We start from the raw sequence: 27,556 nt of genomic DNA, 5'->3' as shown, positions 1-27,556 counted from the left end.
GCCTTTTCCCATGTGTTGTTTGCCTGATTTGAAAGTTTGCTACGTGCGTGGTGAGTAGACTTTAATTGCGCATATAATGGTTATTGGGGTCTAGTGTAGAAGTACACAATCAAATGATGTCACAATTTGGGTAGCTGGGGTCTAGTATACAAATGTATCCTGTGGTTGTGCGCTTCTACACTAGACCTGGCTATTGTTTCATCTTGCTGCGCAGGGGATTTCTCATCCAAAAACAGCAAATTTTCCAATCTAGGTTGTTTGTTTATAGATTTGTTACTTTTTCTTACTATAATGGTAAATGGTGAATATTTTATTTTTCATAAATATTCGACAACTTGTTGATTAACAATTTCTTGTAAAGTTTTTTACAAATCTTGCAAGCTCTTGTGTTTATCGTTTTCATGATGAGCTGAATGTGAGGTTTTTAACATAAGGCTATGTTATATGTTAATCAATTTTGTAACATATATACCTGATTTAATAGTTTTTTTGGATGTTTTTTCTTAGAAATAAGTTATTTTAAAAGTAATTGCAACATTGTCCTTGCTGAAGCAGTGCTACAGATGACTGGTGAAACAGAAATTAAAAAAGCATTTAATGATTTGAGACCACTTTGTGTTGGTTTGACGAAAAACGCTGACAAAGCGTCAATTTTATCCTTACACAGTCAGCTAAAATCTACACCATGTATGGTGATACAAGCATTACATGAGTATTTTTTATTTCCATTACGAATTGTCTTGCTAAAGCACAAAGAAACAAAAGAGGATGTAATTATTGCCGCTATCAATTGTATGACCTACATATTTGAAAACATCAAGCTCACTGAGTTTAAAGTGTTTTATGATACTTTGAAACTTCTAATTGTTTGCATCACCTCAGCAAGTAATGACTTACTTGAAGCGAGTGGAAGCGAAGACTTAAAATTAAACGTTATTTGTGCTTTGTCAAAACTTATTAATACGTCATCGTCACCATTTTGGAAAACATTTTATAATCCTGAGTACGTTCCAATAATGGGTCATTTGATCACAATTTGCCTCTCTGTAATTAGTAAGGATGAAAACAAAAAATTGAGAACAGATGCCATTCTTCTTATTGGAAGTCTGTGCATGCCCGCTTACTCTGATTCCCTAAAGGACAATGACAGGGACTCGCTAACTCTCTTTTGTGGAGATTGCATGGTGTCTTTGATGCCGGGGATTTTATCCTGTTTGGCAAAGGTCGTATCAGGAGATGCAAAACAAGGACAAGCTGTAAAATGCAGATCTTTGGAAACTATTTCAAAACTTTTGAGGACAACAGTTGGAGACACAGAATTAAAATTTATTGAAAAGGAAAGTTTGAAGCAGGATACTGAAAGCACAAGTAACACTGGAAGTGGCCGGAAGTTGTATAAATTTCAAACTAAGCGAACTGAAAAGTGGCTCATGGATGTCTCTCCAAAGATCAATGCAGTGCTTCAGCATATGTCGGTGGCCACTAACAGTTCCAGTGTAACAGTTAGACTTGCCTTTGCAAGCTTTGCCTCGGAAATACTCAATAGCTGCCAACATTCTCTGAAGGACTGTGTTCAAACATTAATGGCAATACCAATAAAACTTTTGCATGATGAACATGATAATGTTTCCACGCGATGCAGAGATATAGTAGAGCAGCTTTCAAATATGTCTCATGAAAGCACGAATTTGACCCATTCAATTTATGATCTGTTGTTTGATATTTGCACTAATTTGCCACAGAATTTAAGGAAGTCTTCTGATGAACAAAAACTAGCCTCTTTGCAGCTTCTTTTGGGATATTTAGATGTTTGCAAACAAGATCTCCAAGGCCTCATGAACTCGAGTGTTCACTTGACCAAACTCATGAAAGCTTTATTATTTTGCTTCGAAATGGACTTCTCTGATTTACATAAAATTTCTGAGATTGTCATGGTCTCATCAAACTACACTGCTGGAAATCCATTATTGTTTAAAGGCAAGATGTCAAATTGGATTTTCAACAAATCTTTTACGAATTTTAACAATGATCTAATCTGCAAAACGCTTTTGAAAGTCTGTCGATTACTGGGACAATATGGAGACATTGAAGTATTTGTTGACACTTTGTTAGATTGGTATGAAAATGAATCGTTATGTCATCAATGTGTAGTGATTCTGAATGAAATTCTGCTTGGAATTGAAAAAGACACACATGTTGTGGAGGGAGCTGCTGTGCATATTGATACATTGATAGATGTATACACCTCTCCTGAGAATTGGTACCTTGCAACTAGTCACCAGTCAGCCTATCTCAAGACACACCATGCAACCAAGCTTATGAAGGAAAGGAGTCATTTTTTACAACTTACATCGGACAAAAAAGAAATCAATCTCAGATGCATTAATTCAAATATAAGCCTGGCTTGCTTGCATTTGGAATCTATTTCCACTTTTGCACTAATCTGTGGGACAAAGTTTCGGGATAGTTTGCAGAAAGTCCTGTATTCTGTTCTTGAAAAAGTCAATGACACAAACCATCTCATTTCCAGTTGTGCTCTTGAAACATTAAAGATTGTTTCATCGAGCTGCAACTACAAAACTGTATCTGACTTGATTTGTGACAATGCTGATTATCTTGTAAGTACAATATCAGTTCATCTTCGCCACTTGAGTCTCTTTCCAAGAAGTCCGGCTGTACTACAGGCCATGCTGACACACAGTGACATCAGTGTGTTTCCTCTAGTTCGTGACACAATCGATGAAGTGTTGACAGTTCTTGATGTACAAAGATTCGAAAGTGAACGTCTGCTAGCTATTTTACCAGTTTTATTAGCAACTGTTACTTCAATAAATCGCTGGTTTCTAGCCGGTGTGACATACAACAATGATCCACACAACAACATTCAACGTGATAAGGAGGACGATAAAGAAGAGAATAATCGTATTGAAGGAAAAGACAGAATAGCTGCTGAAATCAAACGATGTATTGTTGATTTCCAGCAAAATTTGAGCACATCTCTTGATTTTGAAAGTGGCCCTTCATCAGGCATTGATGTTTCTAACAATCCAAATGATGAAGATGCAAGATATGACAATTTAACCTCCATGAGTGCAAAGGATGAAAAACCTCCAAATGAAGTGATTGTTGTTGATGAAGTTGTTTCACGATGTGGAAACCTGTTATCCAGTAGAAGTGTAAAGATACGTATAGTCACCATGGAAATAATTTACGAAGGTCTCCAGATGTTATCGAAACACGAAAACACTCTCCTACCACGAGTGCATGGAATATGGGGAACACTCATAGCAAGATGCAGAGACAAAGAGTTACAGATTGTAGCAAGAGCATTTGACATCATTTGTTTGATCGCATCCTACAGTGGTGACTTCATTCGACGAAGGCTGACAAAGGATGTGCTTCCTAAGCTCTTAGACTTTCTCAAAAACCATTCCAAATCAGTTAAGCTGATCGGACGTGACGCACAGATCGCATTCAAACACTCGACTGTGTTCAAACTGCAGCGTGATATCTTGAATAAACTGGGTCCATTGCTGGTTGCTGCAACCGTTAGCTTCGACGACATTCATGAAACGTTTTCAGTGTGCTATGTATTTTTAAATGCAAAGCAGCCACAGGAGCTGCAAGACGCAGCCGTCAACCTTTTCCGAAATTTAATTCGAATTGACCCTGACAGTATGTGGTTGTTTCTGAGCAATATATACAGCCCTACTTCAACTTTTGAACATATAAATTTTACTTCTGGTTTGAAGACTATACAGGTATCTGGATCGACAAACGTAAACAGTGAATTTGCCAAAAATATTGAAAGTTTGTTAAAATTATGCTGATTTCAATTTTAAGTTTACTATATATCGACTTCTTTCGTTTTTACAATGGTTTGCAACATTAGATGAGCTATGCATTAATATTTAAAGTGTTTCCATAGAAAAGTTATCTTCAGTCGTATAAGACACTGTCTTGACATAGAATGGTATATAAAAACATTCCACTGACGTCTTTTTCGCAAGAAACATAAATCACAATGTACGTTACCAGGTTTTATATTTAATAAAAACTTAACAAGAGCCAAGCAACAGTTAATAGATGAAGTCATTCGGCCGTCCTCTTGAGCAGCGATTGATTGATCGAGTTCAATCGCTGAGGATTCATGTCTCTGAAGTAAATTGCAATGTAAGGTAGGTTAGATAATGCTCAATAGGAAATCGAGTAAAACTTTATTTTACCCACTGCAAAGAAATTTCAGTTGGAGGAACGTGACTCCGTGATTTTATGCTGCCTTCTAGCGGGTGTCGGAAAACTTGTATGTTTTTACCACTAGGAATGGTAAAGTTCCTGAAATAAAAACCTATTTCATTTAAAATTTTAACTGGTAAAAATTTTTCGCTTTGTTCCACGTGTAGGCTAATTGCAATATCATCAAATCATGTAGGCTATGGTTCAGTACCGCTAAGATACGAAAGACCAACTGGTTCGAACTTTTTTTCAAACACAGTGTTGACTACAGCATTTCAGACAGCTCGACTAGGATTAAAGGTTGTCATTGATGTGATTTAAATCACATGCAACTATAGCAATTCTATGACGAAAAAATGCTTCGACTATTCAAAAACCAGCATCATACCACGTTTAAAAACTCGCAAACATTTTCCTGTAAGAACTACAATAGTAGATACTCATTTCTATATGCATACTGGTAAATGAATATCCAAATTAGCACTTTTGTTTAACAACGATTCAATCGGTCAAAGCACGTGATGCCGACCTGCTGCATCCCGTGTGAGTGTGATTATGCACTGTTTATTGTAACGGTCTATAACGTCACCGAGTACCGGAAATGACGCAGTACCCGCAGTATCCTTCCTAGCTTGAAACCTGCTTGTTTCAGCAATTGGATAAGTAGCAGTGTTTGAGGCAGTTGGCTCGTCGCTCATGGGTAATTTCTTCCGTATTTGAGGCTACTGCCCTAACATAGTCAATGGAAAAATTACGAGCAAGTTTCAGCAACAGTTTTGTGCTTTTAACATCAGCAAATTCCGTTTTCTTGGTAAAATACAACTTTGCATAAGATAGTAAAAAAAGTGTTTTGATTATTTTCAACTTCTCACTATTGTTAAATTTTAGAATGAACAAACTTTCAGCCAGTTTGAGATAAAATGGGTGACGTGCTTAATGTTTTGCATATGCACACAAGAACATCAGGTAATTTTGGCCGTGGAAACTGTAATAGAGTACTGTATTAGAAAATATTTAATACATTTGGCATTCGCTAATACGGAGCTTAGATACTGTGAGCTGTAGCCTGAATCTGAGGTTTTTGAAGGGAGTTGTGGGAGGATCTTTGTTCGTATTATAATGAACATTTCAAAGCAGTTTTGGTTAAATTTGACGTGAATTACAACCACTATGTCAAAAATTCAATATTTTACTTGACTAGCTAATTGCAAATTAATGAAATCAGCCAATTGCCAATAGGCCTAATTGCTACAGAAGCCAATAAAAAATGTCACATTTTAATTTTCTTGACATTAGTAAACAATTTTGGTTTCGTTCCAGCAAATCACACTCATTTTTAAAAGAAACTTTGATTTGGAACGTGTAGTAACTTGGCCGTAACTTTAGCCGGTTTGTGCGTAAATTTTATAATTTAAGTTTCTTTCTTAATTTACCAGGACATAACTTAGGTTAAACCGGCGTTTTCTGAGCAAAAGCTGAGTTAGCCCTTTTCAGGTAAGAAAACAAGGGAACTAGAGTTTAGGCTGCTATAAAGTTTTGAATTAATGAAGATCGTATAATTTTGTACATGTCGCATTAAAAAGTTGTGCAAAACATAATCAACTGTACAAATAACAAACTAAAAGAAAATTATGAAGTTTAAGTTGGCCTGATACTAGAGTTTCTTAGCTTTTCAAAATGTTTTCTACAGCTTCTTGCATGATGTGAGTGTATAAAGCTTGTTTTTCTAGGAAAATATCTTTAGAAATACTTAAATATTCAACCGGGTAATTTTAAAACTTTCCCAAAGCACGTATAGCACTGTACGTCATCATTACATCTAGGCAAAGTCGATATTTCTTTGTTATGCGTATTGGCCTGTATATTCTGTGAATATTAATTAGCATACAAGTGAAAGTGAAAAAAAGTGCTACCACATTTTTTTGTTGCTTGCATTATGTACTTTGTAATGTTTTATAAACTTTAAATGTGATTAGCCTAATTATTAATAAAATTACTTGGCGTATATCATAGCGTGGACATTAAATAAATTGGACAAGCACGCAATATTAGCCTGCAATAGCGCAATGACGTAAATCTACGTGTGCATATTGACTCAGTTCAGCGTGGCTAGTCATATCATAAACTTTAAGGCAGACAGAAAGTGACTATGAATAGACTACCGAAAAATCATTGCTGGCATAGCAGATTTAAAATGTCTGTCTGCCTTGCATACACAGATGCAAAACTGTCAGGTTGATTTTGTGCTTTTACTCTTTCAGTATCATTACAAATCTAAAATTAGTCGCTTTACATAGAAATGGATTCAATAGTTATGACGTCATGGCGTAGCAACGACTATAAAATGATCGATAATTCAGCACGTTCGAACAGTCAGATATATAGAAAAGTTTAATGACCTTTTGCAACAGTCGTTTCCGGAGTTGACACCACATAGTCTGTTTTATATGCTTGCGTAACATGCCAAACATTACACAAAACTTGCAAAAGCGGTAGTCTGCTATTACTGCTATATATAGCCGGCATGGAAAGAACCTTTTATAAAAACATTTTCTTTACAAAGTTTAAGGACTCGTGGAAATGTTGTAGAAGACTTGTTCTAAGACTATGGCTCAAGCAGGAATACTAAGGCATACACCAGTGCACAGGACTACATCACCAGACATCAAGGTGAGCTCATATGACGAAGAAGAGGAAGGCGGGATAAATGGAAACGCAATAAAAGACGGATCGTCGCTAGCTCCGCCTTGCAGGAAAGTCACCATGGAAAGCTTGAGTGACGGAGACAAGAGTGACAGGTGAGTTGGTCACAATTTTTCCGAATGTAGCCCATATATAGTCACCTAGCTTCGATGAAAAAGTTGGCTACTTTCTTACAAATTAATAAATTTTAACAGAACTCTATTTTTCGGAAATGCTGCCTATTTAGGTTGCTTATAAAGTACATAAGGGTAGCTTATAGGCCTACCTTTGTAAAAGTGATTCATTGTAACAGTTTTTCTTTGCTGTTACTTTGTCAAATCTCTCTTACTCAGATATTTCACCGCGTCATCAGGAGACGATTTTGATTACGACGATGATGACGACGGTGTGTGCATTCGATTGGATAGCGACGATGATGAAGATAACCAGAGTATGTCACTCTTTGATGGTTCAACCACCCTGTTTTTTCTTAAGAATATCAAAAGACTTATCAAACGTAGTGCACTTGTATGCACGTTGCATAACGCTTCCTACGCATGTAATAACTTTAATTGTTAAAAATATAGCGTAGCAACCTATACCCGGAAATGCAGCATCCCAGATCGGAATAATCTACTTTTAATAAAGGGCTTAGCAAATACATTCAAGTGTTATTATGGAAGTTAGGTCATTATTTCATTGGACTAACGTATAGATCGCATAGATTAGAACATCAAAGAACTGAAGAACAATTTTTACAACATTTGTTTACCATATCTATCATATACATTTTACAGGTTTATCAGGCCTTCATATCAACTTGAAGACATTACAGGCAGTGTCTTCAATGCTGGCACACTACAGCCCTGTAATACAGGTAAGTTTAGCCGTAGTGCAAATAGTTTTTGCCTGTAAATGTGACTTAAAAATATTTGCCAAAGAAACGAAGAAAAGTTTTTAATAAATGGAAAAAGAAATGTTATTAAGCAACTACGGTAGATTTGTGTAGGCTAGTTATAAACGTTATATGTGACCATAGAGGGACATGTATGGAAATCCTTTATTTATTGCTCCGCCACCCCCTCCCGAGGATGAATATTTTAACGATGAAGAGTCAGCAGGGAGCAGTATTACACCTCAACTTTATGGCTACCATGACGCTCCTCACAGTCCATCAGCACAATCCCATGATTCTACGCGTAAGAAAATTTTGTTTGTCTTTTGCTGTACTGTGATGCTCAGGGAACATTTAGAAACTACTAGAAGTTATACCGCAATTTAAGCAACATCAACAAGGCACCACACTTAGGTTATCGTTAGTTTTATTTCATTGCTTGTCTTCAATTAAGCGTAGTTTCACTGTTCTAGTAACCGGAGAAGACGAATTTCAATGCGCGCTGCAAGAATTAGAAGATGCTTTAAACGGACAAGACCAGAGTTTGCTTTCCGACGCCATGTGTGAACTAACAGATGTCATGGAAAAAATGACATATTTTTCAGCAGATCCAGTAGATGACGCTGTACCGTGACGAAAACTTTGAAAACGTTGCTTGTCCGTGGTCCTAAAAGACAAATGGAGTTTTAGTGCCTCGGTTATTTTAAGTTGCTTTTGGGGTGAAGGTACCGTACGTGGATCCATGTTTAGGCTGCAAGTTTGGTTTTCGCAAAATCTATTGCAGACTTATAGCAAAATATTTTTCATCCCGTTTCGATATATATTAACTGTTATAGGCCTACGCCTCTTTCAAAGTTCTAAATTGTTGAAACCTCAAATTTCAGCATTAAACAACTTCACGACTAATTTCGGAAAGTCTGTCACCATTGTTTTATATTTCCAATGACTACCAGTCAGGCATTGATAATATTTACACAGGCCCTAATGCAAATCACTCACTTCATTGGAAGCAAATAATCTGGATGTCTGTTGTTGTAACATTAGGGTTGTACAATGCGCTTTATATAATATATGCTTGCATTTAAGCTCTTCCTGCTTCCGTTGCTTATCGTTTTTGTATTCAATAAATATTTCGCTTTCTCAGTTCAAAATTTCCACTGTTACCTCAGGTGTTGCAATACCTGAACCAAGCTTGTATTCAGTTCAATTGGTAGACTATACAAATCTGTGAATGCTTGTCGCTCGCCCGTAACTATGTAAGAATAACTCTTTGCGCGTCCAACACCTTCTTGCAGTGGTTCGTCAATTGTCACCTTATTCATTTAATTTAATATAATACTGCAAAGTTTTTATCGTATCCTTTTAAGTTAAAGAACTGTAGATAAAGCATCCACAAAATACAGTTTTCGAGTTAGATCATAGGCTTCATAGCGCCATCTCGCGGTAAACTCAATTCCCATAAGCACAGGCGGGTTCAATAAAAGTAGGCGACCATAAATTTTTAAGTAAATTTTGCACAATTAAAAGAGGAAATAAGCACGTATGATGCAAGTTCAAAGCAAGTTGAATAAATACTCTATTGCAAAGTATGCAAGACAGCTCTTTGGCAAACAAGTCGACGAAATTGCAACAAAACCTGATCAAGGTAACTGCAGAAATCAGTCGCAAAAACTTCTTCAATGTCATTGAGGTTTTGCGTATTCAGAGCCAACTTGCTGCAGACACCGAGTATTGATTATGCTACACTGAGAGAAAAAATTCTCTATTATGGAAACGAAACAAAGGATACACAACGGTCAAAACACTGTGCGGCACTGTTCTGTACGAACCGGTTAACCACGGAAACAAACTCACAAAAGACAACTGCATTTCACGCATGACTGAAGACGATGATCACGTGATGTAAATAAAAGTATTGATGTCATTTTCGTCACGCTTCATGTACTTGTGATCAATCAACCATTCGATCTGCTGCTTGATAAGCTTCTTCTGAGGTAGAAACATATTCTTCAAGATCTCGACGAGCTCCGTTTGAAGCTGGGCATTGCTGATCTTCTTCCTCATCTTTAGGATCTTAACGATCGCTTCCTAGATGAGGATAAAGAAAAATTCAAAGTTTAGGAAGACCACGTTGCAGCGAAAGAGCTTGGCAATCACGCCATTTGCGGGGTTGTATGTTGGCAGCTGAATTGTGTCAATCATTGGCTAAACGTATAAATACTGTTAATAGTCGGAAATTCACAGGACATTGTTGAGGCGAGATTATAAGCGGGCCGTGTTGAAATGCCACGGAATATAAGCTTGTGTAATGGCCCCAAATTTGGAACACCGATCTTACATTCTACCATATAGCTTTGTGCAGATCAAAAAGGTACAAACTTCATTCAAACCCAGATAAGCACACTAAGTTAAACAAAACATCTGTAGAAATATCCATTTGCAATGGAAATTTAGCAAACCAAAGGATTCATTAACCGCTACTAATTACATGTTTGCCAACTTATAAAACAAAGACTGTAATATGAGTTCATTATTTCAGGTAACATTAAAACCCAGCTAGTAAACAATGTTTGAAAGTGAGAGCAGTGTGTATTTAATGGGTGAAACTCGATGGCGTCTGTTTTATTTAAAGTTTACTGCACTTTAAAACGAATATCTATATCCGTTATTAGTTATTAGGAGTTATTACCTGAGTTCTTAGAATTCGAAGCTGGGTAATCCCCTCATTGTCTTCCTCGCGCGACTTATCAGTTGATAGCTGCAGTCGTCCAATTAGATTCACTCGTCCACGTTTTTGCGGTTTACCTCCTTTCCTTAGTACGCAGAAGTAAACAAGTTAAAGGCGTAGATTTATAGAAAACTCAAGAGAGTCGTTCGTCGTAATATCTGTCGTTCAACGCTTACAATAAACAAAACTGCTGGTTGACTGATATCATTGAACTGTCCGTGAACTCTTTCGGGTTGGAAACCTTCGGCTCAGATACCAAAACTTGTCTTTTCATCTTTGCGTTTGATACTAGCGACTATAAGAACAAAAACAAGGAATGCAGTTCTACCCTGACAAACCGCTATTCATGGGAGGTATTTTACCAAACCATTTTGTTGTTTTATTACCCATAAAGTTTTCCTTAATTCAGCGTCCGACAACTGTGTGGCAAGTCTCAAGCTTTCGTAGGAAACCGCTTCCTTGGGCCGCATGTTCCACACAAACAGCACTGACATTTGAAAGGTGGTGACTTCAAGGTCGTACTGACCACACTCGGTTTTAAAGGTCAGCTACAACATAACAAGTCAATTAATATGACTATATTAATGGTGAAATCGTGCGCGTGACTTCTTGACATTACACTGTATTGAGGAAATTCATTTACATTAAAAGCTCAACATAACAGGCTACAAAAATGTTTCGTTTCCATTAACAAGTAATAAATAAATGACTTCATTTAACTTATCATGTAAAATGTGTATTTTGTCTTAGTACAACAACTACAGAAGTGTTTTTCTCCAAGTACTGAGCTACCACTAACACTTATCCATTAAAACTAACAGTCAACATAAAGTTAACAAATGTATTACCACAGCATTGGACATAAGATGATTCCAATGCAACTTCCTCCCAGTGTGCTGACTCTTATAGAACTCCTCTACATCCGGAATGAGGTCCTCTAAAAGGGTGGGAAGTGAAACTGGAATCCGCTCGGACTTCCTCGACCAAGCTCCAGCGTTTAATATCTTGATATTTGCAAGATCTGTCAACAGAAAGCATCAGTATTTAGATGAGTTAAGGAAAGTATTTTGTGCAAATGAAGGCTTGGAGGTAAATTTTTATAGATCCAGCATACCATATTCACAGTGATCCGTTTATGCAAAACATCACAATTCCTTGATTTTAACAAATGGAAAATAAAGGGTGGAAGTCAACAGCTATAAGTGAATTAGTCATGAAATTTAACAGAAAAACAACCGACCCGCCACTTTATCGTTCCTTGATTCTTTGAATTTTTGGTTGAGATCTTCACTGACTTTTATGTCCTGGAACATCCTGGCAAGCTTATTAACTAAATCTGCTGGCATTCCAACCTAAAATTACAGTTTATACAAAATGTAGTGAAAAACTGTTAATTAGTATACTTGGAAAAGTTTGCCAAAACAAAACAAATCTGAATGCCTATAGATAATCCAACATTGCTTGTAACTTTAAAAGATTTTTGAAAAACATTAATCAGTTTCAAGACAAAAAGTTCTTTCTAACGACTACATGAGACACGATTAATGAATTTCAAAACATCAGTATTAATCAATGAGTGTATGATTCTAGCTTCACCATAAGTGTCATACTGTATAATCGAAGTATCATGTAAGATGAGCTTCAAACCTCTCGAAGTCCTTCGACGATGTTTTCTTCTTTCTCACTATCGGCAGATGTACCCAGGATCAATCTTCGTGTCAGATGCGCTTTATGGTAGCGCATGAATACATCCTTGTTGGACACATACTTCAGTACAAGTAGCTAAGGCAAAAAATAAAAATAAGATTCTCAAAACTTGGTAGAAAATATTACAACCCTTTCAGTAAAAGCTCACTGACCTAAATACCAATAATAAGATCGGTTCAACAGTTTTGGATATAAAGTAATTCAAACATAATCTAAATTCTAAACAGTCGAAAAATTTCCAAAAAAGTTTGAAAAATTTCAAACTTAATCCACAAATCCCCTGAACAGCTTTAAAAAAGCTATTGTTAGTTTTGATCTGGCAGTTAGTTCCTGTCTTACCACATCTTTTAGTTTGGAGTCAATTTCCTCTGACGAGAGTTTTTTACTCAACGGAGTTTTTCTTAAAAGCATATCACAGAAATTAGCTAAAAGTTCCGGACACCTTGATTCAGGAGGAAGCTTCGTTGGATTGCTAAAGAGTAAAAAGCGAGACAAAAACGTTACTTAATTTTTTTAATATGAAGTGATACGAATTTTTGGATACTTTAAGAACTTAACTGGCGTACTTACTGTTTTGCTTTTGTATGCAATTCAAGGCTGAAGACAGTGTGATCATTTACAACTTTTTCAAATGCCTTATCACGGGCCGTTAGAAACCTCGGGTCATCTTCAAATGATTGTTGAATAAGAAGAGAAAATTTATTAAATAAAGTCAGAAGAAGTTCAACATATTTCTCAGAATCCTAACAAAGCAAAAAACATAAAAAAGTCTTTAGTACTTTCACTGCCGGGACTCACAAATTAATGAAAGAAATCAATTAAACAGCCTACAGTTGTGATTTATGGTAGTATAATAAATGTGCAGTTTTAAGCAAACTACCATTTAACTACTTAAACAACAATCACAAGGAACAATGATACCGTTGTGACAACATTTCGACAGTCGTTCATGTCTTGCAGACCCTGTTTTATTATGTGGTCTTGAAGACACTGGAGTATCGGAGCTACCCCGTCAGGAACCCGATCCATCAGATTAAACATTAAATTTAATTCTGCAAATGCAACATCAAAAAAATGGGCATGAAACTTAAAAGGGAACTGGATTCTTGATTTGTGGCTATATGTATCTCGTACTTACGTTTAGATTCATTCTTTCGAATCATGTCCTGGCATTCTGCTAGTATAGAATCAGAAAACTGAGACACCAAGACTTCCACACAATATTGTGTCAAAGCGGGCATTGAGAAAGTTTCAAGGTATCTTTCTGCTCGTTTAATTTCTTCTAAAATTTTCTGGTTTGCCTGTAAATTTACGGTAGGCTTTTTTCTATTTTCAGCAACAAAGAATATATTAATTATTATCAGCCAAAGTGTGCCAAAAGAAATGATAAATTATATGGTTTTACTTATATTCAGTCATGTGTAGCATGAAAGGTAAAGGTTGATAAAATTGGTTGCAGACAAAGTTAAAACCGGAGTAGGAGATAACATACATGCAATCATTGAAACCAGTACAGTTTCTTGGCTTTCATTAAAGTTGGTAAAAAACTAAAAAATGGCGCTTTGTTGCTTACATATTTCATGTATTCGCGGACACCATTCTCTGCAAGATAAGTCTCAGCTTCTGTCTTGTAGTGATCGGTTGTTGATGAGAGATAGGCAGATTCAAAATATTCACGATAAATCTCCAAAGGATCACTTGAATTTGAACAAAGGCTCACTAAATGGTCAAGTAAATAGATTGATAACTTTAATAACCCATAACAAAGTGTACTGTATAAATATTTTGAGCAATATTTGCATATGGTGTATTAGTTATGTACATGACCTGCTCCACAAAAACATAATAGTAAGTTTAGCAACTTTATAATAAACAAAACATCTATAAATATTTCTATTTTCTTAAAAAAATCTGTAGTACAGTAGAACTCGCCTATAACTGCTTTGTCTATTACAACAATTCCCTCAATCGACACTAGTTTTGTCGCAACAAAATTCCTATCTTTCACATTAGTATATATACATTTTTGTTTGCCTGTATCGGCATCTAATGAATATGTCATTATTATATATATATATATATATCAGAAATTTGCTTAAGTTGACATCGTTCATCGTTGTTCATTTACCACCACATTTGCCCATAAAACAGCATTTGTTTCTTAATATCTGTTGTTAATTGCATTTATGACGTTTGTAACAATTGCGTTTGTACGACTCCTGAATAAAATTCATAATCAAACCCAGGCATCCTTGTCATTCTAAACGAATTTATTAAATAAATGTTCCAAGCAAGCAAAGAAATCTTTTGTTTTTGAAATATCATGAAAGTTATATTTTCGTGTTATTTGGAAACAAATCCTTATATTATATTCCCTGTTATGCACCATTTTCAATCAATTTTGCAATCAATTCCGCTTAACTCACCACAAATGGGAAGTGGAAGTGAAGCAGACCACATTATACCTCACTGCCCCATATACCAAGCTCCTTATGGACCACGAAGCCTGTGTGTTCTGGATAACAGCGTAACCCAGTGGTTGATAAATTCCGACACCTAGTTCGAGTGGCCAAAAAACTTTAGCTTTGACACAATATTCAACGGAAAGCGTTTTGGCTGTTATATTGATTGGTCTACAGTGAGAGACTGACAGGTCACCGTATTGGCACCTTTTCTGATTTCCCTTAAGTTAACGCTATAGGTAAATTCTAAGTGCTGCACACTGGAACATCTGATATATAGCAAAACTTTTGCTTAGTGTCATTACTCATTACCATACTTTCCAGGTTATAGATTTAAAATTTCCCGGGCTTCTCAGTCGGCAACAAAAATTGTTGTTGTCCATCACAACGCTAAACTTCGATATAACTAGGTAATGTTCTAAGCTCATATACTAACCAAAAGATTGACGCACTCCAATAATCAGTTGGGCGTCCAACACCTCTCCTTCTCTTTCTTGTCTTATTAAGACCATTGTCCTATCTTTAAGGATCTCATAAATGTCCATAAAAATACTCTCATTCCATGTGTCTAACATGAGCTATAGAAATAATACAATGTGCAGGAACATCAGACATAGAGAAGTTAATAAATATCATAAACCAGGGCTAGGCTTAAATACAATCAAAAAAATTAAAAATAATTTGAGGCAAAAAGAAATATGTGAACAACCTGAAGATTGAACAAGAGAGCAAAACTTCACTCACTTTTCGTACAATGCCATAGGTTTCATCTTTTTTCTTTTTATTCCTATCATACATTGACTTTTCTAGCTGAGCAAAAGGTGCAGGAAGGTAATCGCACTGATCATAAAACTTTTGCCACTCAGCCACATACGCCCGCAAAAGTGCATGTCCTTCATGGTGACTTTTGATTCTCTACAAAGTTTGTACACAAATCATTATTTTTGAAATGTAATGACATTAACCTTAAATTGTTAAAAGTCAAGATGAAAATCAGCAAACAAAAAGACTAAATATCTAAAAAAAATTAAGATCTACAGCGTGCTTAATATTTAACCCAACATTGAATTATTTAAATATATATAACACAAACACATAAAAGCATACCTCTTGGGCTACTTTCACAAAATTGACAATGTCACTTTTCAGAGCATTATGGACTTTCTGTGGTCCATCTTCATTGTCCCATAGACAAACTGAATGAATATCCCAGTGCAAATCCTGGTAAGAATAGTAGTAAAGTACTGTAACTAGCCATTTAGACCATCTCATATAATTAATTATAACAATTACTTATTTTTATATTAATAACTGATAAACTGCAGCCCACTACTGGGGCGCAAAGCTATTTTTCGTGGGCCAGAAAGCAAGACAAAAAGTTACAATATCAAAATCAAATATCATGGAGTGGATTCAAAAGCCAGAAGCTATTGTAAAAATACTTTTTGAAAAAAACAAAACAAAAAAAAACATATTTTCGTAAAAAACGAGTGGTTCTGATATAAAACGCATGAATGAAATTTAAACAGGATGTAGTAAACCCTTGCATAGTTGTATAACTTTATTTAGTATATGGCAATTTTACCATAAATCTGTTTTGTTACCAAATTATGATTTACATAGATATATGATGATTTTTAGATCAAAACACCTCTTACAGGCAGATAGAAACTTGATGATTCCTGTCCACAGACACCAAATCGTTACTATATCTCAATCGGTTTTTGAGATGCAGAAATATATACTTGCGAATACTGTTTGTAATATTACAAGCTGTTTACAATGCAAAACTCTAAGCCAAGGTCATGCGTATATCAAAAAAATATTATGCCTACTCTTTTCAATTTTTTTTTTGGTGTTAGAAAGACCTGAAACCACAAAACTTGACTAAAATTAAAAGATAAATGGTTGTTATTCTGCACTGCCCTGCTGACTAGTCACTATATATCCCAAACAATATGCTAATGCACCTTAACTAATATGCACTAGTTTAATCGCAGGTAGCAGAATATTACACATTCAAAACAAAAAGTTCCTTAAATCTGCTCTGGTACCATTTGGTCAATATGACCCCAGCCTTATATGATACTGTAGGTTATATATTCCAAACGGTGAGATCTTGTAAATTACTCCTGTTTTTTATTTTCATTATCGGTTCTTGTTTACTGCTTCCATTCACACAACTTTGTTCCATTGTTCCGTTTATTAGAAGTTTTTTAATTTTGTTTGTTTGGGGTCATAAAGAAGCGCCCATATTGTTGACCATTCCTCAAGCTAAGAGTAGATTGATGACACGCCAAACTCCTCAGGATGTGAAGTAAATTATTCGCAGCTGTGGGAATTTACCAGAAGCATCTCCAGCTGTTCAAAACGGCACCCAGCATTGTCTATCAGGACGCAAGAGGTGCTTCATTTGTCCAAGACCGAAGGACAAAAAGTGCAGATTCAATTGCAGTAAATGTCACAACGCCAGCTGCGAAGAACACAGCAAGATGTTCTGTAATCAGTGCCAAGAGTAAATTATTTGTGCATTGAGCGCTCCACTACATCGTTTTGACAATAAACACTGCTTGATAACGAGTTGAGTTTTTTCTCCTGGTGTCTACGTGCATTTTCAGTGATGGGGTTATATTGGCCATATCATACGTATTGACTCCAAGGTACTGTTAAAGTGATTTTTTTCATGGTACCAGAGCAGGGTTAAAACCATAGTTGCTTGGAAGAAGAGCGATTTATTATTTCATACAAATATATACAGATAACTTTGACTTACGTGCCATTCCTGTCTACTGACAGGATGTTGCTTTAACAATTTTTGAATCACTGGCTCCATGGTTGGCCATTTTATTTTGAAGGTTTGTTCTTTACCCTGTTACATCATATGAAGCTTAAAATTAAACTTATACAACACTTTGGGTCTGAAACCGAATTTCAAATCCCTTGACATAGTACAGAACAAGTACGGCAATTATAGTAAAAAGAAAACATCTTATAGTGTAGTAGCATAAACTTACTGTGAGCATCGACATTGGGAAACTTTTGAATACTTCAGCAGCAGAAAACACAAAATGGGTTGAATTTCTAACTTGTATGTGAAAAGATTTTTTCAAACCTATTTAGACTACCTATGTGACTGCATGTCTGCCTAGGCAATAGCTTCTTTACAATTTGCTATGGAAACAGTATGACAACCAGGGCACATTAACAGCAGTATTCAATTTGGATAATGTACTGTAGTCTGTACAATATGAATCCTGTACAACAGTCCTAGGCAAGTGCTTCTCGGAAAGCTGGCTATTGTTAACAAATCATCTAAACACCTAAAACCAGAAGCAAAATTACAATTTGTCTTGTTACAACTGAAATTATTACAAATTACAACTGAACCAGTTCACGTTAAAAAGTCGAAAGTCAAGTCAGGTAGCCTAAAGTGAAAATTCCCAAAACAATCAAAGTTACAATTTGATGCCTGAAACGTTTGAAATTTAAAAAAAATGAAAGTGGGTCAACAATTTACCTTGTCAAATATAGCCTAGGGCCCTAGGCAATCAAAACTCTTGCCGCACAGACAATAACTTGGAAAGGGTCTATTCAATTGAGATCCAAAACTTATCAATGTGCAGGCCGAAATTTTTTCCGCTTACGCCAGAAAGTATATAAAAAATTACAGTTTCATGTTACAGCGCACCACATCACGTCAGGTTTGTTGTTGGGTCCCTGCTTTCAAAGACCAGCCAAAACCAGGTAAAGCCTGACAGATTTTTTTGTTATAGCGTCTACAATTTTTGGCATATGGCACGTAACATGTGGCACGTGGTTCGTGGCATGTGGCATGTGGCATTTGTGGCATTTGTGGCAATTGTGGCAATTGTGACTTGTGGTAATTGTGGCAATTACTTCAAACAAAGCTGGAAATAAAAAAAACGCAAAATGTGCATCAGTTGGCAACAAAACATCTTAAATCAAAAATATACGGCTTATCTTGCCAGTTCATCCTATAATTCCATCCAAATTTTTCGCATGGTATCTTCAATATGCTGCTTAATTAATCGCTAATTAAATACGATACCGCATTGACAAAACAAAAACTTTTTCCACACGTTTGTTCATCATTTTAAAATAGAAAATTAGAAAATTTGTGGGCATTATTTTTCATTTTATACTCAAACTAATTAGCTACTTAACTTTGTTCCTCACATAAGGTCGCTTGCATTGGTAAGGGCCAAATTGTGCATCAAATATAAGGGCTCGAAAAGTTACTTTCCGCAAAAAATATTTAAAATTTTTTTGTAGCAACTTGTTTATCAATCAATTTAGGTTAAAAAGCAATTAAATACGCTGTCATTATTTTTCATTTCATATTCAAATCAATTGCCGTTTTAACTTTGGTCCTCACCGTGCACAAGCCGTTATTTACATGGATATAGTTAAGGACATTTTTAACAAATGCATTGCCTTACATTTATTTTTTATTTCTATGTGCAAAAGTTACATTTCCAATTTTGCGAAATAAACACAGTTTTGAGTTCGTTATCTGTCATACCCAGGCAGTTACTGTGGTACCATTTAGTGCAGTTATCGCGTCCAAGCTGCAATTTCAGTTATCTTATTATTAGTTTGTGTTTATATGTATGCTTTTTTCGATGTTTTTTAGGGTTTAGATTAAAAGATTTTTAATATTAGTTATGTAAGCCTGCATGCTGTTTACACGTACCCATTCGCTATTTTTTATTCCATTACTACATTCAAACAAAGAGCAAATTTCATCGAAATTTCCTGCGCAAAAGTAATTCTTTTAAATACTGAATATTACAATTTTTTGCACAAAAGTTTTCACTCATTTGAATTTCGTAAAATGTCTTCCGCATAACTTTTTCTTTGCTGCTAAAGATCCAACAAATCGGTTTTGTATGTAATTTCTCCAATTGTGTGCATGGATTAAAGCTGAAATGAAAGCTTCTGCCATCTAGAATGATTCAAAAAATTCGTTTTCGCTTTTCATGACCGTAGAGCTTCCCAATTGATAACCAACGACCACTTATTTTTAGCACCAAAATTCTGCAGTTAAAACCGTCTAGTTGTTGCGGATGAGAAACGTTACAAACTTTCCATTGACTTCTGGAAACGTTTGTTTTTGGACATCTTGCCTTCAGAAACTTTCTATGTAACATAAAAGAACAAATGTTGTAACAATTGAAATAAGTGAAACCGGGTAAGTCAACGCTTCATGAAATTTTCCAATGCATGCAGCATTATTTTTATAACTAGGCCTACTGTTATTTGTAGATATGTAGAAACCTCTTACCTCTAATTTGCTGTTGCCAATGATACTGCGCTTTTGTTTTGGCCAAATGCATCCAGTAAGAAAAAAGACAACCATGGAATGTGAGTTTACTAAATAATGTAAAAAGATAACTAGTAGTGGTGATAATAGTATTTTTCACGTTTAAACAACTTTTATTGAATTCTTCTATAGGCTTCCATTGAATTCCAATGATTTTGCTGCGTATTGCAAGGACCAATTATAGCTTGATATTTCGATATGTCTTCCTGAAACACAGAATAAATCGCTATTAAAGTTATATGTACGCAATTGAATATAATACCAGATCTGCAATTGCCAATATATTGTACGCATCTTTATCAAATATCTTTTGTGTGCCTCAGCGCTACTTTAACTTTTCCGTTAATTTTGCATTGTACCGTAAATGCATCGAGGGCACATAAGTTACTTGTCTGAGCTTTTTTCTGTTTCAAGATGTTGTATAAAATCTGTGTAAAAGAACTGAATTTTATGGTTAAAATTCAGCATGAACTTTAACATATTTTTGCACTTAGTTTTGTCATATTTTCTTTATCCAACTTACTTTACTATCAAGCCATTTATCGTTTTCCAATAGCTTGAATGAAGGTAACTGTAAATGCGTACGTTGGTGAGATGCAACAATCACATTATCCGCGTTCTTCTTCTTTCGGAAAAGGTTTTCCGTTTCAATGCCATAATGTATGATGGAATTCAGTTTTTCGACCTGATGACGATTACCTTGTCTGCCATATAACATAGCGTCGTACAGTATTATAAAAAAGAAAGAATTAAAAAGAAGTTATAAAGTGCCGCTAGCTTCAGCTACTAAACTGATCAATGACTAGCTTTTGTCTCCAATTTTCTTAAAATTCAGTGGTTTTACTGGGCTTTGCATATATATTCCTAATCTTAGATTCAGTGTTTCCTTTCTCTTCCTTTTTTCCGACCTATCAATCGGATTTTTTTCTGTGTCTTTTTCAGAGCCCTATAAAGTAGTAAGTACAGTATGATGTAAATCGGACGCACCCAACTTACAAACATAATAGTTCACCACCAAGCAATAGTAAAGATCTTTTGCTTAATGTTGTATTTTATCTTTCTTTTTTTGGTAACCTTTCTCCAAAATCCTTTTAAAAGACTGCTCTGAAAATTTTCTTACTGATTTGCCAATTCCGAAAAGTTTTTGTATTTTCGGCTTTCCAAACGAGTTCTTTTCAATTTTTGCTGAGATTTTTCCATGGGACTCTGAGTCCTGGGACGGTTTGTCATTGTCTTGAAAATAATTTATAAAAAATATGTTTATTTCATTGACAAAACATTATTCATTAAAAGAGCAATTTTTCAGAAATGTATATTACCTGTATGCCTTTGTTGCAAGCGTTTTCACAAAATTCTGTGTAATCGGCATATGCATCATCACAGCCGTGTCTTTCTAAGTCACCTATAAAAACAATATTCAAGCAAGTACACTCTGCAGTTCATCTGTGTTAAATATCAACAGCTAGTGCTATTTTCTACAAACAAGAATTCCGGACCAAAGTAGAACTGTAGGCAAACAATATTTTTTCAGAGCTTGTATGAAATTCGTGGCATAGTAGAGATTTGTTTCCTTGCCTCCGGATGAGTGACAGGCTGCCTATTTTTGGGCTCAGTTGACAATATCATCAAAAATGTCGTCAACAGTTAAATCACAGCAGTCGTTGTTTTCAATTGGCTTTAAAAATAAATTTGCAATCGGAATTTGTCGCATGGTCAGTTAAAGATTTGAATAGATGATTGAGTACTGTATATCGTATTTATACCTCATACATGTCTAAATTGTGATGTGTACGTGTTGATGAGGAAGTAATGTCTTTCAAGAATTTAAAGCTTTCTTCGCTGTCTCACACATCACAACAACAAGAAACAAAAAAGAAAAAAGAACAAAAAGAATCGCTCCTAGCGTTGGTTAAGATTCCCGTGCCGCCATCGCTCCAATGATATGCACCCCAAAGGTGAAATGCTTTCTAAAACTATATTAGATGTATAGAAATATTGATATTTTTGCACTTTTTTGCAAACTTCTGCTATACTATATAGAAAAAAGAAACAAAAACGCGTAAGCCTTACTTCTGTTTAACCTACTTCTTGGCATTTTCCATAAAATGGCTGGAAAAGGATTCGAAATTTTAGATTCGATTAAAATCATTAGATTGTTGAAATAATTACAATAATCGAGCGTCTTTCTAAAGAAACACACAAGTGACTTGACTCGAGTCAATGCTTGAAATGACTTGACCTAGTCGGTTCGCTTTGATTAGGTTTTAGCATTAAGGTAAAACGAATCTCTATTTGTTAGTCTCGAGCTACTCAAACCGATATCTTATATCATTCATTTCATTCACCATATCAGGAATTATTAAAAATTCGTTTTTATTTTTTATGTATGTACGTAATAAGTGGCCCACAAATGCTATACTCATCATGCATTCCTTCCTCATCTTGTCTATCGAAGAAAGTAAGAAACCATAGAAAAATTCAGCCAAATCAAAAAATTTGAAATTGAAGTTTGAATAAAATAGAGCAGAGGTGACAAAAAACTTTTTTTCGGACTTGCGTAACCGCAGTCGTTTTCAAGAGAAAGAATGAATTAACGTCCTTGATTTTATTGACATAAACACACAAATTTTTTTTTCAGGGTTTAAGAAAATAATTGATATAAATGAAAAATACAATAAAAAATCATGTCCCTTTGAGAACGGATACAGGTATGAAGTATAACAACTATACATGTTGCTGCAACACTTAATAGCAGTATCAAAATTTCATACAACGAACTTCGTTTATACAATTGCTAGCCTGTGACTCCTTGAAACATCATCAGAAGATAGCTCAAACATAACTCAGTGACGAGATATCAAAGTCAGTAACGAGTTCGACTGAATTCTAGGAGTAAAATGGCATTTTTCAAAGTTTATATCTACACTTTCGTCTTACTTAATTAAACTGGTAAACTATGAAACAAATAAATAATGTTAGGCCATCATTATTGTAAGTATTTTCATTATAGATTTTCAAGAGCTAAGTATAGAAATCTATGTAACAGAAACAATTAAATCCCAAACCTCTTTTAGTTGCAAGGATATGTTTGTTAGAATGTTGGCAACATTTTCGGGTAATTCGTAGCTTCCAACAAAATCTGAAAGCACGATAGATATGCTCAGCACATGACTAACAACACCATACAACTGTATTCAGGCATTATCTAATACCGTTAACAAATGGTAACAAGTAGTCAATTTTAAGAAATTGTGATATTATTTTGACCACTGGTTCCTCAATGCCCGAACTGCTTTTCAGCTGAACCGACATATCAGTCACATATGCAGACAATGTTTGTTGTTCCAGAGTTATCTTGCCAGACGCTTGCACATCCTGCAAAAAATTGAATTAAAAAAAGTTTTGTGTTGTCTTTTCTAGTCCCCAAATTGGGAATTAAAAATTGTTCACAAATTGATAAGGTTTTAGATAAACCTTTTGGATTCGATATTTTTAATCACTAGTTTATGTAAAGATCTAAAAACCTTTTGAACATACCAATTCCATTGAAACAAGAGTTGCTTCCGAAAAGTCATCTTCTACTGCTTTCACCAATCCTTTACAACTGGCTGATGCTTGCAGTTCTGCTGAAACAATTTCAGCCAGTGGAGTGTTGCAAGTGACTAAAAACAGTTTTTCCCTTTAAAATAAAATATGTTTTTGTCAGTGATGGTTGAATTTAAGAACGTAATCGAGAAACTTTATCAGCGCATGAGTGAAAAATCAGGTTTTAAGCTTTATAGGGTTTAAGTTAATTTTAATCAGCAAACTTACTTTCCTATGTAAGGTATCAAATTTGGTAAAAGGAAAGCGACGGATTCTACACTGAAGCCAAGTTTCATCGATACCTGAAACGACAATGGAGAAAGATTAATCTTTGCGTGCGGAGAATCTTTGCGTAGTTACAGAAACTCTCATACAGCTTATTTCATGAAGCGGCATAAAATTTGTAGGGCACCTCTTTGTCTTTGAGAGTCCAAGTGAAGAAATCGTTTTCCGATAATGAGTTGAGAAAAGTATTTATTACGTAATCGCTGATAGACATCTGGAACATTCTTGAAGAGGGAGCAAGCGCGAGAGTTGGCTGCGCCGAAAACGGATAGCTGCAGAATCATGCACAGGCATTGAAACGATAAATAGCATATTGAAATGTTTTATTGGTTAAGATATTCAACTCTCAAATGTATTATAAAAACCATTATGAATATTTCACCTGATAGTTAAGTTATTGGAAGGCGTGATACGTCCACTAAAATACTCTGTAAATGATGCTGCGTCCACCTCTACAGGTCGCACAAGTTCCAAAAAGAGTGAAGTCTCAAAAATGAAGGGAATGTTGGCTAAACATAATCAAAATTTACTACACCGTATATACCGAAAAATTATCATAAATTTAGAGTTTAGTAATTTTGGATTGCTAGTTACCTTTAACATTTGTGTTCCAGCGAACAAATGCCTCTTGAACGTAGGAACAAATCTAAAGAAAAATTAAATTAAGTGAGATAAAAACCATGATGTAAAACCATGTAAAATCAAAAAACAAACAAAAGAAAACAAACATTTCGCTAAGGCAAGGTCCTTACATTCATTTCCAAGAAATCAGTAACTGAACCGTCCACGAGAGACAAAATACCGCTATTAATCTCCGCCAACTCTTTTTCCCCAGACTTTAAAGACAGTTTATCCACCGCAGATGAACAATTTTGCAAATTTATCTGTTGAAACATCATCACGTGTTCACTCTCTTCACAAGTTACCAAGTAATGCTGTAAAGCAACCAACCGCATAAACCGCTATTTATAAACGTAAAAACCTGAGGTTGTCCTTCTAATCCACGTTCAAGATGAAAGATTCCGTAGAAGTCTATTCCTTCCAACTTGACGCCTATGAAGTTTGCCTTGGACATTATGGTTATTGCGGCGTCATCCATTTCAAGCACAATTGTGTTTGGTGACTCAAGATTCAAAGACAGATCACCTTCATCCAAAGACTCAATGCTGAGGCTTAAAAGAAATTACCAAATGATAACAAAATTACCAAGTTTTTTTTTAACATGGCGCTAAAGACCGAGCGATCAAGCTCAATAATTTTTAAAGCAAAATATTATTTGAAGATATGAGGCCATACGTACTCAGTAAACGCAAATCCGAAGGGAGTATCAATATCTGGAACTCTGAATGACTGCATAGCATTCCCCAAGAAGCTCGAAGCATATTGTTTTACTAAATATTCAGTACAGAAATAAGTACAAGTTACGGAAACCATATATTAACCGCAAATGGCATCAAAACCTGTCCTGTAATTAGTTAATTATACTCTCGTATGTCGTATACTGTACAATACAGAAAAGACTTACCATAATCGATACCAGCTGGATTTAATCTTGCAATGATTCCAGGATTCGTTCCTTCAACTATGCTGGGAACAGCAGATTTCATTAATGCCAAATAACCAAGTAGACAAAGAAGGTTCTTCATTCTTCTTGATAAAGTAAATCTTAAAGTTAGGACAAATGTCGAGCCAGTTCTAGAATATGGTCGAGTTGTTGTGGTGGTGGGTTTTATACCAAAGAGCGCAGTTTTTCTATTTACGTGGTTTCTAAATCCAACGAACTGTTTACAGACTTTTGAAAAGAAAGTTGTCGTCATCTTTGAAATACGTTTACCTCCAAGCTTACTTTTATCGTGTTTATTATCTTGACGCGGTTGTGTTTTTTTCCCGTTGACTTCATCGCGAACTTGGTCAACACACAAGATATTATGTCATTACACGCTCCGATGCGTAAAGTAAACTTAATACAACTTAAAAAGAATCCACAAAGTTTTTATTAAGTCACACTCAAAAACCCATGAAACCGTAACACGCCTTCGTTTAACGCGCGTCATTGTTTACAGTTTACACCAAACGTCAAAAAAGGGAAAAAGGCTCCCAAAATTCTCTAAAACGCATTTAAAAATTTAATCAGAAATAAAAACTTCTTTTAATCAATTCATGTTAAGCAACATTAAAATCAACAACCAGATTATTAATACTTTCGACTGCTTCGATAATTTACCAATTAAGATCTCGATACTGCATTTCTTCATGAAAGGCAAAGCAATAATTAGTTTACTTAAAATTCTTTAAATTCTATAGAGTACTTTCCCGATAATCTTAGTCCGAACAAGTGTGACTCAGTAGTTAAATGACATGAACTGAACTGAACTTTATGAATTAAGATGATTATTTTATGCTGCATTGGAAAAAACTTGGCTTCCTGAAAATATAAAACATTTAAAACCAGAAGCATAATTGCCTCAGGAGATTATTCTCAGTTACTAAACCAACATAATTAAAACTTTTTCATTTGACGAGTTTTCTGACAAGGCTTACCTAATCTCCTTTTGCTTACGGCAAAATTGACATATCTTGCTATATCATTACCTGGACGTTTGCTACGGTTTACTTTTTCAGCGTAACGATTTTTTGCCGGAAAAATAATGATTGTTGATTTGTCCGTAATACCATCACACAAATCACACAATGTCGTTACTCAGTGTGCGTCAAGCTTCTGCTTCGGTGTCGGTCCTGTTTCTTCTGGGTTAAATTTCACAGTGGAACTTGTCACAGTTCATTAAGGTTAAGCTCAGCAACTATACTTGCAGCTGAAAAATGAAATTAATGATCTTTCAACCAAAAAAAAGAAGCAAATAATTACGTTATTATTACTCTTCACACTAAATGTTAATTAACTCGAAGCTAAAAGGAACCTAGTTCTTCGAGTTTTCCAACTTTTAGGTAATTTCATTTGGTTAAAATTGGCAAGAAAAATATTTTTCAAAATGGGTTTGGGCCAGAGTCGTAACTAAGATTTTGCGTCACATGCAATTGCACAAACAAAACTCCGTAACCTTTTATATGCACAGAACGACAGCTGATGTTGCCAATGTTGCAGAAAAAGTTAATTGCGAGATATTAAACGCTATACTTGACTTACTCGAAGTTTTTTGTTAAAGAAATTGATATTCGAGTTGTAGGACTAGTTATTTACACGTATTTCGGCATACACCCGTTTCAACCCAAGAATGCCTGATCAGTCCATTGACTTTAAGGGGCTGTAGGCCTATCTGAAGCCCTATTTTAAACAATGCTAAGTAACATTTTTCAATTTGGTACTAAACAAGCCCGGTCACGGAGCTGAGTTTTTGCATCCACCAAGATGTAGGATAAAAGGACTTAACGCAGTATTTTGAGAAAATTGTCGTATCTGGAATTCTCACACCAAATGCTTTAACTTTTAAACAACTTTTTCCCTTACATTTTTCAGAAAAATCAGCCAAAAAGCCTAAATTTTGAACCAACACAAAATGTCAACTTTAGCCTGAATCTACACTCATCAAACAACAACAGACCATGACAAATTAAGATGACATGCGCACTGGACCGGAACCATTTACACGTTTTCTATAGTGACGTCTTGCATA

At 35.3% G+C, this 27,556-nt stretch overlaps 5 protein-coding genes across 9 annotated transcripts; 2 read left to right on the top strand and 3 right to left on the bottom strand.

Annotated features, from left to right (window-relative positions):
* Nucleotides 1-486: 486 nt before the first annotated feature.
* On the top strand, nt 487-4,067 carry LOC143469994 (TELO2-interacting protein 1 homolog). Its single transcript, XM_076967821.1, has one exon. It carries the CDS (start codon nt 564-566, stop codon nt 3,828-3,830), a length of 3,267 nt encoding a protein of 1,088 aa, XP_076823936.1. The 5' UTR covers nt 487-563; the 3' UTR covers nt 3,831-4,067.
* Nucleotides 4,068-4,897: 830 nt separating this feature from the next.
* Nucleotides 4,898-8,965, top strand: LOC143469997 (uncharacterized). 2 transcript variants are annotated; one of them, XM_076967825.1, is made up of 6 exons: nt 4,898-5,202; nt 6,800-7,034; nt 7,272-7,369; nt 7,716-7,795; nt 7,958-8,117; nt 8,287-8,965. In XM_076967825.1, exons 2-6 carry the CDS (start codon nt 6,844-6,846, stop codon nt 8,445-8,447), a joined length of 690 nt encoding a protein of 229 aa, XP_076823940.1. In that variant the 5' UTR covers nt 4,898-5,202; nt 6,800-6,843; the 3' UTR covers nt 8,448-8,965. The 2 variants fall into 2 exon arrangements, with proteins under 2 accessions (XP_076823940.1, XP_076823939.1); XM_076967824.1 differs by lacking the exon at nt 4,898-5,202 and adding an exon at nt 5,231-5,730.
* A 150-nt stretch (nt 8,966-9,115) lies between these two features.
* LOC143469996 (cullin-5-like) lies at nt 9,116-18,436 on the bottom strand. 2 transcript variants are annotated; one of them, XM_076967822.1, is made up of 18 exons: nt 18,228-18,436; nt 17,725-18,030; nt 17,484-17,579; nt 15,818-15,931; nt 15,455-15,625; nt 15,147-15,288; nt 13,822-13,967; nt 13,387-13,549; nt 13,170-13,300; nt 12,819-12,991; nt 12,588-12,720; nt 12,189-12,323; nt 11,782-11,893; nt 11,390-11,562; nt 10,928-11,089; nt 10,718-10,836; nt 10,503-10,626; nt 9,116-9,901 (listed from the first exon to the last, which is right to left on the bottom strand). In XM_076967822.1, the coding sequence occupies exons 2-18, from the start codon at nt 17,737-17,739 to the stop codon at nt 9,707-9,709; spliced, it is 2,304 nt and encodes a 767-aa protein (XP_076823937.1). In that variant the 5' UTR covers nt 17,740-18,030; nt 18,228-18,436; the 3' UTR covers nt 9,116-9,706. The 2 variants fall into 2 exon arrangements, with proteins under 2 accessions (XP_076823937.1, XP_076823938.1); XM_076967823.1 differs by lacking the exons at nt 17,484-17,579; nt 17,725-18,030; nt 18,228-18,436 and adding an exon at nt 16,890-16,967.
* A 1,019-nt stretch (nt 18,437-19,455) lies between these two features.
* Nucleotides 19,456-22,504, bottom strand: LOC143470891 (uncharacterized). The gene is made up of 5 exons (XM_076969179.1): nt 21,374-22,504; nt 20,578-20,758; nt 20,414-20,482; nt 20,016-20,260; nt 19,456-19,870 (listed from the first exon to the last, which is right to left on the bottom strand). The coding sequence occupies exons 1-4, from the start codon at nt 21,430-21,432 to the stop codon at nt 20,168-20,170; spliced, it is 402 nt and encodes a 133-aa protein (XP_076825294.1). The 5' UTR covers nt 21,433-22,504; the 3' UTR covers nt 19,456-19,870; nt 20,016-20,167.
* A 140-nt stretch (nt 22,505-22,644) lies between these two features.
* On the bottom strand, nt 22,645-26,740 carry LOC143470890 (lipopolysaccharide-binding protein-like). Of its 3 annotated transcripts, none has more exons than XM_076969176.1 (13): nt 26,466-26,740; nt 25,450-26,349; nt 25,225-25,315; nt 24,907-25,096; nt 24,677-24,808; nt 24,519-24,570; nt 24,307-24,433; nt 24,052-24,196; nt 23,868-23,941; nt 23,592-23,733; nt 23,267-23,429; nt 23,120-23,193; nt 22,645-22,940 (listed from the first exon to the last, which is right to left on the bottom strand). In XM_076969176.1, exons 2-13 carry the CDS (start codon nt 25,739-25,741, stop codon nt 22,887-22,889), a joined length of 1,536 nt encoding a protein of 511 aa, XP_076825291.1. In that variant the 5' UTR covers nt 25,742-26,349; nt 26,466-26,740; the 3' UTR covers nt 22,645-22,886. The 3 variants fall into 3 exon arrangements, with proteins under 3 accessions (XP_076825291.1, XP_076825292.1, XP_076825293.1); XM_076969177.1 differs by having other exon boundaries at nt 26,517-26,740; XM_076969178.1 differs by lacking the exon at nt 26,466-26,740 and having other exon boundaries at nt 25,450-25,574.
* Between the last annotated feature and the right edge of the window lie 816 nt (nt 26,741-27,556).

This window comes from Clavelina lepadiformis, chromosome 9 (genome assembly GCF_947623445.1).
Source record: "Clavelina lepadiformis chromosome 9, kaClaLepa1.1, whole genome shotgun sequence".
NCBI classification, from domain to species: Eukaryota; Metazoa; Chordata; class Ascidiacea; order Aplousobranchia; family Clavelinidae; genus Clavelina; species Clavelina lepadiformis.
The sequence above is the reverse complement of the archived record's forward strand: the minus strand, read 5'-3'. Positions and strand labels throughout refer to the sequence as shown.

Excerpts from the sequence above, each read along its gene's own strand:
- LOC143470891 (XM_076969179.1), bottom strand. The coding sequence starts at position 21,432 with ATGATGCATATGCCGATTACACAGAATTTTGTGAAAACGCTTGCAACA. Across the intron at positions 20,759-21,373 it reads CTTGCAACAAAGGCATACAG|ACAAGGTAATCGTCATCAGG; the intron begins GTAATATACATT and ends GTTATATGGCAG. Across the intron at positions 20,483-20,577 it reads ATAAATGGCTTGATAGTAAA|ATTTTATACAACATCTTGAA; the intron begins GTAAGTTGGATA and ends TCTTTTACACAG.
- LOC143469994 (XM_076967821.1), top strand. The coding sequence starts at position 564 with ATGACTGGTGAAACAGAAATTAAAAAAGCATTTAATGATTTGAGACCA.
- LOC143469997 (XM_076967825.1), top strand. The coding sequence starts at position 6,844 with ATGGCTCAAGCAGGAATACTAAGGCATACACCAGTGCACAGGACTACA. Across the intron at positions 7,035-7,271 it reads GACGGAGACAAGAGTGACAG|ATATTTCACCGCGTCATCAG; the intron begins GTGAGTTGGTCA and ends TCTCTTACTCAG. Across the intron at positions 7,370-7,715 it reads CGATGATGAAGATAACCAGA|GTTTATCAGGCCTTCATATC; the intron begins GTATGTCACTCT and ends TACATTTTACAG.
- LOC143470890 (XM_076969176.1), bottom strand. The coding sequence starts at position 25,741 with ATGACGACAACTTTCTTTTCAAAAGTCTGTAAACAGTTCGTTGGATTT. Across the intron at positions 23,942-24,051 it reads GGACTCTCAAAGACAAAGAG|GTATCGATGAAACTTGGCTT; the intron begins GTGCCCTACAAA and ends TTGTCGTTTCAG. Across the intron at positions 22,941-23,119 it reads TATCCTTGCAACTAAAAGAG|AATTCAGTCGAACTCGTTAC; the intron begins GTTTGGGATTTA and ends TTTTACTCCTAG.
- LOC143469996 (XM_076967822.1), bottom strand. Across the intron at positions 13,301-13,386 it reads TCGAAAGAATGAATCTAAAC|AATTAAATTTAATGTTTAAT; the intron begins GTAAGTACGAGA and ends TTGCATTTGCAG. Across the intron at positions 9,902-10,502 it reads TTCGAATTCTAAGAACTCAG|GAAGCGATCGTTAAGATCCT; the intron begins GTAATAACTCCT and ends ATCCTCATCTAG.